The sequence below is a fragment of the Notamacropus eugenii genome, chromosome 6 (assembly GCF_028372415.1).
Source record: "Notamacropus eugenii isolate mMacEug1 chromosome 6, mMacEug1.pri_v2, whole genome shotgun sequence".
Taxonomy (NCBI): Eukaryota; Metazoa; Chordata; class Mammalia; order Diprotodontia; family Macropodidae; genus Notamacropus; species Notamacropus eugenii.
This window is the reverse complement of record NC_092877.1, coordinates 78,730,954-78,746,279: the sequence shown is the minus strand read 5'-3', so window position 1 is coordinate 78,746,279 and position 15,326 is coordinate 78,730,954. Positions and strand designations below refer to the sequence as shown.

The following is a 15,326-nucleotide window of genomic DNA, read 5'->3' as shown; positions in this document are numbered from 1 at the left end:
CAAGTGGGCAATTATGCAGAACAGTTTTCAAATTTTACTTATCTTATAATTAATTATTGGGTGGCCACTTTCAATTTATGTGTGCATTTAGCTTCTTGATCTGCTGACAAGACCACACCTATTTCTTGCTGGGAGAAATGACCAGACCCGGAGCCACAGCAAACTTTGGCCAAAGGGGCTTAAAGATAGCAGCTAATTTCTCTTCCTTAAACAAATAGACAGCTAAAATATTTCTTAATATTTCTGGTGATGAGCAGGACCGTTCTTGGTCTGAACTTGCCTGTGTTTGATTTTTTTAGAACAATACAAGTCTCCTGCTGGTCTGCAACTTTGAAATTATAGGGAGAAGGTAGGGCCTTTTTTGTCAGTCTTGTTGACATTACCCTTGGGGTGCACTTTGATCCCTTCTCCCTGAAGAATCCTGGCAGGTTCTGACCACTACTCTTTGAAGTCTTGACAATGGTTTTTACAGCATCTGAAACTGGGGTGTCTCTTTTTTAAACTCTAGCAGCCGCTTCAGTTGCTGCCAGCCCTGTTATGTCATAGCTCTCCTTTTGGAAAGCAGCTCTGTGGACTCTTGCCACGTTGTTCAGGGAGTAGCATTTTGATTAGCAGCTGCTACTGTGCCAGGGAATGGACCTACAAAGACTTTAATGTAGCCAGTTCTTAATTTGTATGATTTTTGCCTCCAGTAAGTGACACTTTCCCCTGTGAAATCCACAAGCCCTTGTAGAGCAAATCAATTGACACGCATTTGCTAAGTTCCTACTATGTACCAGGCATTGTGCTAGAGTTTGCCAAACAGTTAATAAAAATATCAGTGGTATGTAGTTTGATCTGACCTTAAGTGTTTGATTTCTTTTTTCTTTCAGAACTTTGTGCCGTCCTTGGGTAGGCAAACACTCCTGACCACGTCACTGATTCCAGAAGCCAAGCCCAGTGTGACTTATAAAGATTTCATTCATGTCATTGTTATCGAAGGAAATGTTCGCAATGTTTCTGAAGTTTCAGTTCAGTATTTATGTTCTCAGCCTTGTGTGGTCAACTTTGAAGCCATTGTTTCCTCTGAATTCAGAAGCAGCATTCCGGTGTATAAGAAGAGATGGATGAATGAGAAACATCTTCATACCAGGAGAATTAAAATGGTGCATGTGAAATTCCCAAGCATCATGGTTTATAGAGATGATTATTTCATCAGGCACTCCATTGCAGTCTCTGCTGTGATACTACATGCCTGGATCACTCATAAGCACAGTGGAGATCTGAGTGCCAGATGGGAGGAAAACTTCTTACATGCTATAACAAAGAACTTCACCTTGTTGAAATCAGTTCCACCTTTTGAACGCCCTTTCAAAGATCATCAAGTATGTCTTGAGTGGAACATGGACTACATATGGAACCTACAGGCAAACAAGATACCCCAATGCCCTCTAGAAAATGGTAGGTATGATGGCCTTATTCCTTGGTAGGATACCATTTCCCCCCCTTCAGATGGCTAGTATCAGAACAGGAGAGAATTTTATGGTACTAGGAGAATTTGAAGAGAGGAAAATTTTTTTAAAATGGTAAAAAATAAAAAAATAAATAAAAGGCAAGAAAAATTCCTCAGTCCAACCTCTCTTCTTCTACCATCTGTGGGCTATTTCACACTTGTTTGGGAGGTAAGGCTGGAGGGAAGAATGGAAGAGGAGAAAATAAGAAACAGAAATTGAGGAAAGTGACAATAAGAGGGATGTTCTGGTTTTTAATGGCACAGAAATGCAGGAGCAAAATTCAAACCACCAAAAAAGAAAAGGAATTAGGGATGATCATTCCTGTCCACCTCAAGAACTAATTAAAAGAAAAGCAGTCTGCATGGCCATGGCTGTATATAATATTTTGCTAGTCAGTGTTTAACAATCAGCTTTCCAGAAAAAAAGTACATAAGACACATTTTTAAATTTAATCTGCATTATTAACATTTTCTCCATCGCTTTCTTAAACTAGAAATCAACAAAACAATAAATCAAGCACTAATTTATAGTTTGCCAGTTTCCAAGGGGTAAACACTCACCCTGAAAATTTAATGATCAGCTCAAAAGCTGGTTCAAGCTGACTCCAGCATACCCTTGGCTCGATCTCAATGATCAGTACCTCACCATGATTCCCTAGATATAGTAAATGTGTGTGAAATGGTGATGGAAAGCTAACCCTAAGAATTAAAGAACTCTGCACTCAGACAGTGGATGGTCTTTTACCTTGTCTCCACACTGGCACTGAGATCAAAGAGGAATACCTTGATGTGATGCATTTTCAATAACTTCCTAGCTTTCTACTTAACCCTTTAGCAACATGGATCCAATCTGTATCCTAATCCTGAGAAGCCCATTGAGACCTTGTGATCAAAGGCAAAAGCTAAGATGCCCTTTGATTGGAGGTAAACTTCTTGAGAGCAAGGACTATTCTACTTTTGTCTTAGCATCTCCAGAGCCTTTTGCAGTACTTAGAACATAGTGGATGCTTAATAAACGTCTGTTGATTGCTTACTCAAGTGTGATTGGAAAGGTATTAAAGTTCATCAAAATATTAACCTTCTCACATGACACATACTTAAAATCAGAAAATCTGGGCTTAAATTTCAGTCCTGTTATTTATAACTGAAGTGACCTTGGGCAAATCACTGTCTCCTTGAGTCTCAATTTGCCCATCTGTAAAATGAGGGAGCTGAACTATAGGATTTTTGAAGTCTGACCTAGCTCTGAGTCCAATGATCCTGTCATCTTCCAAACTGGGAATTCCTTTGTCGATTTAGACATGGACCATTGTCTCCTTTCTCTTGTTACCTATACCTTTGTCACTTGTAAAATACTTCTTGCCAAAGGTCTCATATGGGAAGGGGAGGAAATTGGAGGTGGGGGAAGATATAGCCCTTTTTTGGCACCACCAAAATATTGCTATTGGCGTCATGAAAATTTAATCAGTCCATGTGATCTTATTATATAGTTGATTAGAGTAAAATTGTCCTAGTGAAATAGTATATTAGTATTATATTTTGTTTTAATTGTGTCTGTATGTGAATGAGAAGTACTCACTTACTCTTTAATAGATAGCCAGGACTTTGTACTTTTACTGGACTGTAAATATATTGATACCAATGAGAGGAAATCTAATTCCCTTCCTGGGCATGTAATTAAATGTCTGGAATAAATAGGGTCACATTTATTTCTATGATCAATATGTATACTTCATACCATCAGAACTTTATACTTGCATCTGTCTGGAATGCCATACATAACAGGTACCTAATTTGTTAAGGGGAATGAAGCACCGGGCATATGCTGTACACATCTTTCAGTTACCTCCTACTTTGTTATGACTTAATGATTCCATTTCATGTTTGGCAAATCATATATTTCTCATTGAGGAATGAATGAATCGAGAGCTGGAAGTTTAAATATGAAGTCATTTATGAGCTTAACTGAGTTCCCAGAGCTTCTGAATATAACCTTAAAATGTGAAATTCTTTTTCTTTATTCCATATTCACAATACTCAGAAATAGTTCAGTGGGATTTTTTCCCTCAGCTTTTCTTTGGCATATTACCTTTGGGTTGCAAGCCAATAAAAACAACCTTAACTCAGAGGAAAACCTTTACTAGTGTTTAAAGCAGACCAAAATAGAGGACTTTTTAACCTATACCATTAACAGTGCTATAATATGCTCCTCCTTCCAAAAAGAAACATGTCCCTGGTATTCTTCCTAAAAGAAAAATCAAAAGAGAAGATAAAATAGTCTTCAAAAGGAAAGCATGAAGACTTTTGTTCTCCTTTATGGCTGGGGAATGGACGAGGTCCAGCCCTAATGTTTGTTCACAGTAGGACGGCCTTGTTTGGCTGGTAAGTGAACAGGAGTCAGCTCAAAACAATAAGATGGGATAAAGAAGGTAGAGGATTGATAAATTGTTCTCAGTCAGTGGGACTTCTTTCAGGCTCAATCCCTTTTACTATCTGATTCCAGCAGCAACATGGCTTTCCTGAGATACATACTTTGTCAAGTGTCTGATGTATTGTGATGGCTCTGCCTGTGGGCTACTGTACACATTGATTTATTTTACTTTCCTTTTGCTCTGTGGAAACATTCAGGGTGAATCAAAGTGTCTTTGCACCTGTGGTAGATTAGTAATATTAGAGAGTTCTTCCACCCACATATAAGCAGGTTTCTTATGTTAATTTAGGAGATGACCACGTTGCAAATACCATGTGCTTATGGACTGTTTTTCTCTACATCTTCTCCAAGGAAAAGCCTGTCCCTTTATAACTGTATCCTCATAGATGCAGCACTGGAGATTTTGCTCAGCCCTTCTGACTCCATGCTTGTTTATAAGCCTGGAAGAATAATCTCAAATGCTGAAACTCTAAGCCAGCTCCCATAACAAATCCCAGTTTATGGTGTACCACTCTGCTGGAAGCATGATGTTAGAAGATGACCCTAACTCATCTCTCTAAGCTGATCATATCATACAATAAGTTACATAACATCCCCAAATTAACTCTCATTTTTCCTTGTGTGTTGGGTTAGGTCTAGCAAAAAAAAAAAAAATGCCTGAATAATTAAAACCATTCCCAAGTAGTATAGAGCACTGAACCTGGAGCACTAGCTGAAATCCCAGCTCTGCCACTTCCTACTACCCGTATGACCTTGGACAAGGCACTGAACCTTTCTGGAATTTTATCATTTGTAAAATAAAAGGATTGATAAGTTGATCTCTGAAGTTCCTTCCATCTCTAGATCTAGACCATAACCCATCAATATGAGTTGGTTGATTAATACGATCTACCAACATGACCCCAGAAAAGTTGACTTTTGTGAGTAAACCTCATTGCTATTTCAGAAAGAACTTGCCATGTTAGCTTGGACTCACTGTGCTTAGCACAGTCAGAAATAGTTAGGATGAGAGCATTAGCTTGAAGCTATGCCTAGTGGCCTGGAATTGATTCAAATACTGAAAATTCAGGAAGTACATGCTAAGCTATTTGATATAACCCACCAAAGGTACCTATTTTTCCATGAGGTGTGAGTAAGAAGCCTTGGTCATGACTCCATATTCATTTTGCAGAATCATTATAAGGAAAGAATTCCTCAATTGTGTTAGACACCTCTAATGACTCATATATTTATTGAATCAGATTTGTAAGGGACCATCGAAATCATCTCGTACAAACCAAACATTATCTTATCTTTATTGATATCCTTAAGTTTGACCTCATCATTTCTAAATATATACCTTCCCCTTCTTTCCCCAGCAAGCCATCCCTTATAGCACATAGCAAAAGAGGAAATAAAAGCATGTCAATAAAACTAAACAACACATTAGCCATGTCTGATAGTATACATGATATTCCACACCCATAGTTCCCAATCTCTGCAGAGAAGGGAAGGACATGCAATTTCTTGGCTCTTTTTCCTAGGTCAAGCTTGGTCATTTTAATTACATAGTGTTCACTTTGACTTTTTTGATTTTTATTCAGTTTATCTTATTATAGCCATTGTATGTATTATTTTTATGAGTCTGCTTACTTCAGTCTGCAGTTGCTCACATGTTTTTCTTTACTTATCCAAATTCTTTATATGAATCATTTTATAAAAACAATAATATTCCATTACATTCATGTACTACAATTTCTTCAGCCAATTTCTAATCAATTTTCATCTACTTTGCTTTAAGTTCTTTACTACTACAAAAAGTCCTGCTATAGATATTTTGGTGTACATGGGCCATATCTTTCTATCTTTTGCTTCCTTGGAGTGCATGTCTAACAGTAAAATTTCTAGATCAAAAGATAAAAGCATATTTCACATTCCCTTCTAGAATAGGCAGACCAATTCACAATTCTGCTAATAGTATATTAGTGTTTCTGTCTTTCTACAGCCCTTCCACACTATTTCCATTTTTGCCATCTTCATAATTTGCTGGATAGCAGGTAATACCTCAGAGTTGTTTGGATTCATATTTCTATTGTTATTAGTGATTCACAAAAATCTTTCATATGGTTTATAATAATGTAATAACGTAGTAGTTCCCAATTCGTTTGAGAACTTTGTTAATATCTTTTGACTACTTATCTGTTGGTGAATGGCACTTAGTCATATATTTGTGCCAGTTCCCTATATATCTTGTATATTAGGTCATTTCAGAAATATTTAATGCAAACAGTTTTGCCCAGTCAGTGATTTTCCATCTTATCCTAGTTACATTCATTTTGTTTGTATGAAAGTTTTTCAATTCATTATTATCACAACCATTGATTTTATCTTCTGATTGTCTCAGTTCCTTATTTGGTGAAGCACATTCCCCCAGGCATATCTCTAAAAGGTTCCTACTCTTATACTCTTCCAAGTTTTTTATGGCATAACCTTTTATGTTGTAGTTACATATTCATTTTAAGCTTTTTGTGACATGTGGTATAAGGTCCAAATTTCTCATTTTGCAGCTGAGAAAAATGAGACCCGGATGAGTGGAGTGCCTTTCCCAAGGTCATAGAACTGTTACATTGCAGAATTAAAAATGAAACTCAGGTCTTCTGACTAAAGGGTTCACCCAGCGGCATGGAACTGCATTCAAAGCTCCCCATTTCTATCATAAACCTCTTTGTAGTCCTCAGAACTCTGTATCAATTATTTGTAATATGAATTGCTAGATACTGGATACCCTTGAATGTAGTAGGTGTTTAAAATGATTTATTTGAATTGCATATCTATGCTTTCACCAATGTGTTTTATCCCCCTTGGGAAAATGGTAAACCTAAAGGGGTGGCAGGAACTACTAAAGATCCCCTGAACCCATTTTTGGGAGATTGGGCACTAAGTCTTGTCTTATTTCTAATTGCTTACCATAGCATTCTGTGCTGAATAGCAAGAACCAGTCCTGTTGACTTCCTTATGAGGTGATGTATCAATATTGCTTTTATTGTCTCCATCCAGACTTAAATGAAGATTTATAAGACAAAAACACATGCTTGATGAGACTATGGCAGCACATATTCGTCATTCAGTTTTATCACAGGAGCTAATATTTTTCTAGGAAATGTGTAGCTGAATGAGGTACCTTTCTGCCATTATAATTAAGATCCCTGGGCCTGTATAACAAAGCCAATAGCCTGATGTGACGTCACTATGTTGATCACTTGTATAAGTGTACTTCCCAAGGTGACTTGAAAATAGCAGAACCATTAATAGCAAACCCTCCAGAGCCATCTGGCCTTGACTTTTAAGCCAAACTCTCAAGAACCACAAAATGAAATAAGTAATTATTCTTTTCCGACCTCTACAACTCTTGAAGTAGTGCCTTGTTATTTCTTTATCCACCAGGATAATACAGAGATAGACTAGTAAAAAGGTATTTCCCCCTTGCTCATTAAATCATTGTTAAGTAAGTGGGAGAGAGACATTATTTATGCCTTGGGGGATAAGGAGGTGCTGATGGTTCAAAGTTTACTCTCTTTATTCCTTACTAGTCCTACTAATGTTTTTTTTACTGCATTTGACTTATTATCGTTTAGTGCTGTGCTTTCTAGGACAGAGCTTTGCCCTGAGTGTTTCTGCAGTATTAAAGGATTACCTTATGAAGGCCTGCTTGTTCCTTGTCTGTCACTGATGCCCAGCAGAACATAAATAGTGATAAAACTCCATTATAACCCATACCATTAGAAGAAAACATTTATCAGTGACTTAGGCGAATGCTTATCAAATTTCCAGATGGCTCAAAGCTGAGCAAGATAGCTAATAAGTTAGAAGATAATAGAAGAATTTTTTTAATCTCGACAGGCTAGAACACCGGGTCAACTCCAGGGATATGTGAAAAGTGCCACACTTAGAGCCTAAAAATTAGCTGCACAAGTATAAGATAGATAGATGATGTCTAGGCAGCTCAGGAGAGGAGAACTGGAATTCTCAGTGAACTACAAGTTGCTAAGAAGCATGAAAATGGGATCCATGCTATGGGACATGGCTGCTCAAAGATCAAATGTGATCTTAGGCCATATTAACAGATGAGTAGTGTACAGGATGAAGGAGTTAACCATTGTATTCTGTTCAGATTAACTCTGGCAATCAGATCTGGGCAGGACACAAGCATTACCTATTCTATGTCCAACAGTATGGTGGTAATGAAGAGACAGTCCCTTCCTTCAAGAAACTTCCGTTACACTTTGAGGATATAAGATGTTTGTAGACAATTAAATATGAGATATGTTAAAAATAAGTCCAAAGTGATTCAAAGCAGGAAATCAGGAAGTACCTCATAAAGAATGTGGATCTTGTACTGTGGATCTTCAAGGTGAGCTAGAAGATTCAAGAGGCAAAGGTGAGAGAACATTTCAGACACAAGGGATAAAACTCTTAAGAACTAGGAAATGGAAGGCTGTGTGTGGGATACAACAAGTAAGCCAATTTTTCAGGAGCATAGATGGTGTGAGCAAGAGGAATGTGTATGATCAGCCTAGGAAGAAAGACTGGCAAAAGATGGTGAGGGGCCTTAAATCCCAAACAGAGGAGTAGGTATTTATCCTAGAAACTTCTTGAACAGAGAATTGACATAATCAGGGACAGTTTATAGAATTAAGATCAGAGGGCTTGGGCATGTATGATGATCCTTCAAAGGAGACCTAGGAGGGGAGTGGTCAGATAGATAGAGAAACATAATGGAAGAGTGTCAGAAAAATCTAGGAAGGAGAGAGCCTCTAGAAGAAGTGGGATGACAAGCTGGAGTCTGTCCCCAAGGAGGACAACATGAGTGAAGGGGGCAGAACAGCATAGATGAAAGTGTATTGGACTTGGGATACTGGGGAAACCTGAGCTTGGATTCTGAATCTGATGCTATTAGATGCTAATAGCTATTAGCTGTTAGAGGAGAGGAGAGGAGAGGAGAGGAGGAGAAGGGAGCTGCTACTCACAGGTTGTGTTTGTCCTTCGTTCTTAAAGAGGACCATGACATCAAGATGATGACGTAGCAGTTGACTTTGATTTGAGTGAGGGAGAGCTGTGCAACGTCACCAACCTCACTTTCCCCTCCAGAGTCATCTGGGTCCAGATATTCATCAGGATGACTGGAGATGGCTCAGGATGCAATGGGAGACCCTAGTCATTTTAGGCTAACCTCTCCTCTCCTGTCCTGTCCTGTCCTCTCCTCTCCTCTCTCCTGTCCTCTCCTCTCCTCTCTCCTGTCCTCTCCTCTCCTGTCCTCTCCTCTCCTCTCTCCTGTCCTCTCCTCTCTCCTGTCCTCTCTCCTGTCCTCTCCTCTCTCCTGTCCTCTCCTCTCTCCTCTCCTCTCCTCTCCTCTCTCCTGTCCTCTCCTCTCCTCTCTCCTGTCCTCTCCTCTCCTGTCCTCTCCTCTCCTCTCTCCTGTCCTCTCCTCTCTCCTGTCCTCTCTCCTGTCCTCTCCTCTCCTCTCTCCTGTCCTCTCCTCTCTCCTCTCCTCTCCTCTCCTCTCTCCTGTCCTCTCCTCTCCTCTCTCCTTTCCTCTCCTCTCCTCTCTCCTCTCCTCTCCTGTCCTCTCTCCTGTCCTCTCCTCTCTCCTGTCCTCTCCTCTCCTCTCTCCTGTCCTCTCCTCTCCCCTCTCCTGTCCTCTCCTCTCCTGTCCTCTCCTCTCCCATCCTCTCCTCTCCCCTCCCCTCCCGTCCTCTCCCGTCCCCTCCCCTCCTCTCCCCTCCCCTCCCCTCTCCTCCTTTCCTCTCCTCTCCCCTCCTCTCCTCTCCTTTCCATCCTTGCCTGGGGTGCTCTACCCAGGGAAGGGTATACTTTGATGGCCAAAAGTTGCCTTTTTTCCTTTGGGTTTACTGGCTAAATTTCTTCTTCAAACACCAAGCCTAAAGCCTAATTTGCTCTGGAGCTCATAAATTGTACAACAGGTCCTTCCCCTCCTAGTATTTAGTAAATACTAAATAGTAACTGTTTCTCTTTTACCCAGGAACCCTGAGGGTGTTCTCCTCCCTGTTTGATTTTTTTTTAATTAAAGGGGCCGTCCTTTGAGTAACTATTTAAAGCAGCCTATTCATTGAATACGTGTATCACATTCAAAGTGAGAATCTAATAAGGCCTTAACCTAAAATGGCCAGGGTCTCCCATTGCATTCTGGGCCATCTCCAGTCATCCTGATGCATATCCGGCCACTGGATGGAGATGGCTCTGGAGGAGAAAGTGAGGCTGGTGACCTGCACAGCCCTCCCTCACTCAAATCATAGTAAACTGAAAGTCATGTCATCATCTTGGTGTCATGGTCCTCTTCGAGAATGAAGGACAAACACAACAACACAATTGGCTGTGTGACCTTGGACCAGTCACTTCAACTATGTACATCTGTTTCTTCATCTGTAACATCTGTTACTCAAAGGCTCAGAGGAAGGACTCTATATAATTCTATAGTAAGCTATTTCCATCTTCCATCCGATGGACCATAGAAATAATTCTCTGGTAATTTGGTTCAAAGAAATACTCCCCAATGGATCATTTGATATAGCATTTTATCTGATTTCTATCTTTTTTATAGGAAAGTATTTGTGCATTATAAGCAAAGATATGAAAGCTAAACTGTAGCTGACCTTTCCAGTTCTTCTGCCCTGTCAAGTGTCAATTACTAATTAATTCCCCCCTTTTTTACTCTACCGCACATATAACATTTCAAACCAAAAAACCTACAGAAACTCTCAAAATATTCACCAGCATATAAAAAAGCCCAGAAACTCACAGTGGAATAAATGACTTTGTGGTACATGTGGTATTGGGGCAAAAGCACAGAATCTCACAGCTGGAAGGTACCTCAAAAATCCATCTTATCCAACCCATACCTAAATAAGGATTCTGTCTACAATCCCACTATTACAGGGTCATCTAATTTTTTGCTGGAAGCCTGTGTTGGAACTCACTACCTCTCAAAAGGCAACTCCTTTTACTTTTTGATAGTTCTAATTGTCAATAGTTTTTTCTTTCTATCAAGCCTTCATCTGCCTTTCTGCAGCTTCTGCCACTGTCTCTGGTCCTGTGCTCTGAGGCCCAGTAGGACAGTTCCATTCTGTTTTCCATACGATAGCCTACAGATAGTCGGAGACAGCTATCATGTTTCCTCCCTAATTTGTTTCTTTTCCAAGTTAAATATCTCCAATTCCTTCAGCCAGTTGTCATGTGGCATGGCCAAAATTCCTTCATTACTTTTGTTACTTTCCTTTGGACACTTTCAAAATTATCAGTGTCCTTCTTAAAATGTAGTGCCCAGAACTGAAAATAATAATAACGAACATTTGTATAGCACTTAGACTGTGCTAAACACTTTACAATGATCATCTCATTTAGTCCTCACAACTGCCCTAGGAGGTAGGTGCTATTATTACCTTCATTTTACGAATGAGGAAACTGAGGTAAACAAAGGTTAAGTGATTTGTGTAGGATAACACAGCTAGAAAGTACTTGAGGCAGGATTTGAACTGAGGTTACTTTGACTCCAGCCCTGGAGACACCTAGCTGCTAATACTCCTTGTGAAGGTCTGACAAAGACAGAATAGTACCCGAAGATTATCACCTTTCTTTTTCTGGATACTGTTAACAAAGCCTCCAACCACATTAGCTTTCTTGTGCATGCTTTGACTTATTTTGAGCTTTCAATTCACTGAAAACCCAGATCTCTTCAAGATGAATTACTATTTAGCCATGACTCCCTCCAGTCAGACTTGGGAAGTTGATTTTTTAAACTTCTGTAAAGACTTTATATTTATCTGCATTAAATTCAATCCAACCATTTTTTTCTAGCATTTTGAGACCTTTTTTTTTGAATCTTAATTCTGTAATCCAGCATGTTAGCCTTGCTTCCCAGCATTGGGTCATTTTCAAATTTGTGTTCCTTCTGTCCCATGCTGAGGTTCAGCCAGCCCTCAGCTGGTCCTTTTCTGTTCATGGGCTAATTCAGTCCAGAGTTCCAAGGTATCTGCTCTGTTTCAGCCATAGACTTAGAATGTAATTTCTAGGAATGTATTAATTTTTAACAAAGCTCCACTGCAGCAAAAATAATTAGGGGGCCTACAGATTTTGTGGTAATGGGATTTTAAATATCCCTATAAAAATGTCAGTTCATGCTGTGGCTTTCTGCAGGTAAATGATATACCATTACTTCAGTTTTGTGATTGTTGGCTTTCAAAAAACCAAACATTGACTACATAACTTTTTTTCTCAAATCTCAATTGCTGTAATTCTTTTATTATCCAGCTTCACTTATTTCCATAATCACAAGCTAAACTCTAAACACCAAGGGGGAAAGGGAGGACCTCTGAAGTCTCTCCTAGTCCTATAACTCTATGTTTTATATAAAGTATGTATTCACAAAGTGAGGAGAGACTTTTGAGGGTCACTTAGTCCTTTTTCCTGACTTTGAGGAGGCTGGGGCTACACAGTATTCTTAAAGATTTTTAGTTAAAAGAATTCCACTCCTTCTCTAGCTCACTCCAAAGCTGAGGTCTTTTAATATTTAGCCTACCTCCCTGTCCAGATAGAAATTTCAGATCTTCTTGTTTTATGGTCAACAAACATGGGATCCTTTGGCAATCTTTTAAAGAGCTTTCGATAGTACACCTCGGAAACATTATTTGTTTATCCCATCAATTTTCTCTTCTTCATGAGTGCCATTTATGAGGGTTTTTGTCTCTCCCCCCTCCCCATCTCAGACTATTTCTGGTTTCTCCATATTCCTTCTAAAATGTAGACAAAATAATAAAGCTTCTTTGTGCCATGCTGCATTGTAAGAAATGCACCTGGTTACATGAAAATCTGGCTTTCCATGAGATGGAGAAGATTCTGGCTGACTTTTGTGTTAATGGTATTCTTGAGGAGGAGGGGCATACTCTGTGCCTAATGATTCCTTTTAGTGGACTTGTGATCTGAATGAGTAGTAATGTGGTTCAGATCCTATCTGGCCATGTACTAGTTTGTTCATACATCATAGAATGTCAGAGTTGGAAGAGACCTCAATGACCATCTATATAGTCCAACCCATCCATATCCGGAAAAAGCAATCCACTCTATAACTTCATTCAGCAATTGGTCATTCAGCCTTTGCTCAAAGATTTCCAATGAAGGGGAACTCACCACTTCCTAATAACATTTATTGTATTACCCTGGACAGGTTGCTTAATCTTTCAGTGCTTTAGAAAACTCCCTATGATTTCATAGGTTCCCACATTCCCATCCTGATGAAATCACAGATCCTTCCCAATTTTTTTGCATGATCTAAATAAAATGAACAAGAGTTTTGATGATGCTTTTTACAGACTTGTAGTCAGCTTGGCATTTTGGTATAATCTTCATTTCGGCATTTTGACATAGCCAAGTAACCTCATGCCAAGTGCACCTATCAAATCAAAGTTCTTTCAGAGGAAATGGATTTGGGGAAGGAATTTAAAGGAAGAGAGTATGGTGTAGTGGGAAGAATACTGCAAAAGGGAAGCAGATAACCTGGGTTCTAATCTCAGCTCTGCTACTTACAAGCTAGGGGACTTCAAGAAAGTCATTTAACAACTTTGAACCCCAGCTTCCTCATCTATAATATAAAGATGTTAGACTACAGCAGCTAAATAGTCCCTTCCAGCAGTAAAATTCCATGGATGATAAAGTTGACTGATTACTTCTCAATCCAATTAGAAGTAAACAGTAGAAAGGAAGCCATAACACTATCTGTCATAACCCTGAATTTCCAAACTATGGTTGTTGAAGCTCCAGGCACAAGGTCTGGTTTTTCCATTACAGAAGGAAATCACCATTGTTTTGAATTTGTTGGACAGAGTTTGTCTGTGGGGTACTCTAAAATTAGTTTAGAACCTCAGGTTGAATTTTTTTCCTACATAATCTTTCATGGTGGGACCCCCTTTCCCCAGAAGCTATCTTTTTAATCCCAGGAAACAGGAGACCCACATCCATACTCACTTATGTTACCTTCTCTTTTTCTTTCTTTTGGTTTGGAAACCTCTGTTGAGCCCACATTACTAGAGTCAGGTTGGAAAGCAGTAAAATCCTGTTCCCCTTTGATAAATGTTCCTACTGTACACTAGATAACTCAACAGCTATTGCTAACAGAAGGTTTCCTAGGGGTCCAATTTAGCCATCTGTCTGTCTTATGCACCACAACAACCCTATGGATGCCAAACTAAGGTTCAGCTGACTTGAATCTGATGGGTGAAATTGGTCCAGTTTCTCTAAAAATCCCTTGTGGCATTTCTAGACCTTTGGCCAAATTCCCTTAGGCAGATCAGAAAGTTGAGAGTGCCTATTCCCATGCTGGTGTCTGAATAGGACATGTCTCCTGTTAGCATTGATAACCATTTAGTCCTCTACTCCTCAGCGGATTGACCTGTTAACATAGCAGGTGGATTTTCCAGAAGCTGATTGCAAAAATTTGGCTCATTTAATGATATTAAATATGTATACGGGTGTCTATGATGTTGCATTGTGCTTTGGTGACTTCCCAGTTAGAACAAACCAGATTCTTTTCTTTCTACAACTGAGAATTTTCTGCTTTGATGAGCCAGACTTCTGATGCCCTGGGTCTCATCAGGAGGCTCTGTTGTTTAGTGCTAACATTTGCATTTGGTGCATTGCACAGTGGCTCTATCTTCTACTTTCGTAAATGGAGCCCTGCTAAATACGATGATTTGAATACTTTAGTAGAGGCAGTTTGTGTTCCATGTAGGGTTTATCAAACTAAGCCCAAAGAGTATTTTAAGAAAACAAATGAGAGGCAGCAAGAAAACAAAATTTCGAGTCAGAGAATATGAGTTTGAATCCTATCCCTACTACTGACTAGCTGTAGCTGTAGGATCTTGGCCAAGTTATTTTTTACCTTTTTGGTCCTTTGCTTTTTCATTTGTAAGTAGGGAGGGTTAGATTCGGAATTTCTCAAACTCCCTTGGCCTACTGCCTCCTTTTCAAGAGAAAAATTACTCAGTGCCCCCCCCTGGAAATCTATTTTCTTTAACCCTTTAAAGTTTTTCTTTGAAATTTGAGGCATTTCAAATATATATATATATGTATATATACATATACATATACACACATGTATATGTAAATATATGAGTGTATATGTATATGCATATACACATATATATTTAATAATACATCTTAAATTTCATAAGTTATTGTAAATTTGTGGGATTTTTTCCTTCATTGAAATTTTGATGATGCAATATTGCATCATGTAACTGTATAGTATCAAATTGTAAACAAGTCGTTACATCCCCATACTCCTGCCCAGTGCAAGCTGATCTTCCCAACATTGTGCAACTCACTTACCTGCCAATACTTGCTTGTTAAGACCTG

The 15,326-nt window shown here is 39.1% G+C and overlaps 1 protein-coding gene across 1 annotated transcript in view; it reads left to right on the top strand.

Moving 5' to 3' along the window:
* Positions 1 to 15,326, top strand: part of SEL1L3 (SEL1L family member 3) — a 128,005-nt gene that overhangs the window by 14,215 nt on the left and 98,464 nt on the right. Inside the window, exon 2 of the mRNA XM_072620398.1 lies at positions 873 to 1,440. Coding sequence (XP_072476499.1) covers positions 873 to 1,440 — 568 coding nt within the window. The remainder of the gene's footprint in view (positions 1 to 872; positions 1,441 to 15,326) is intronic.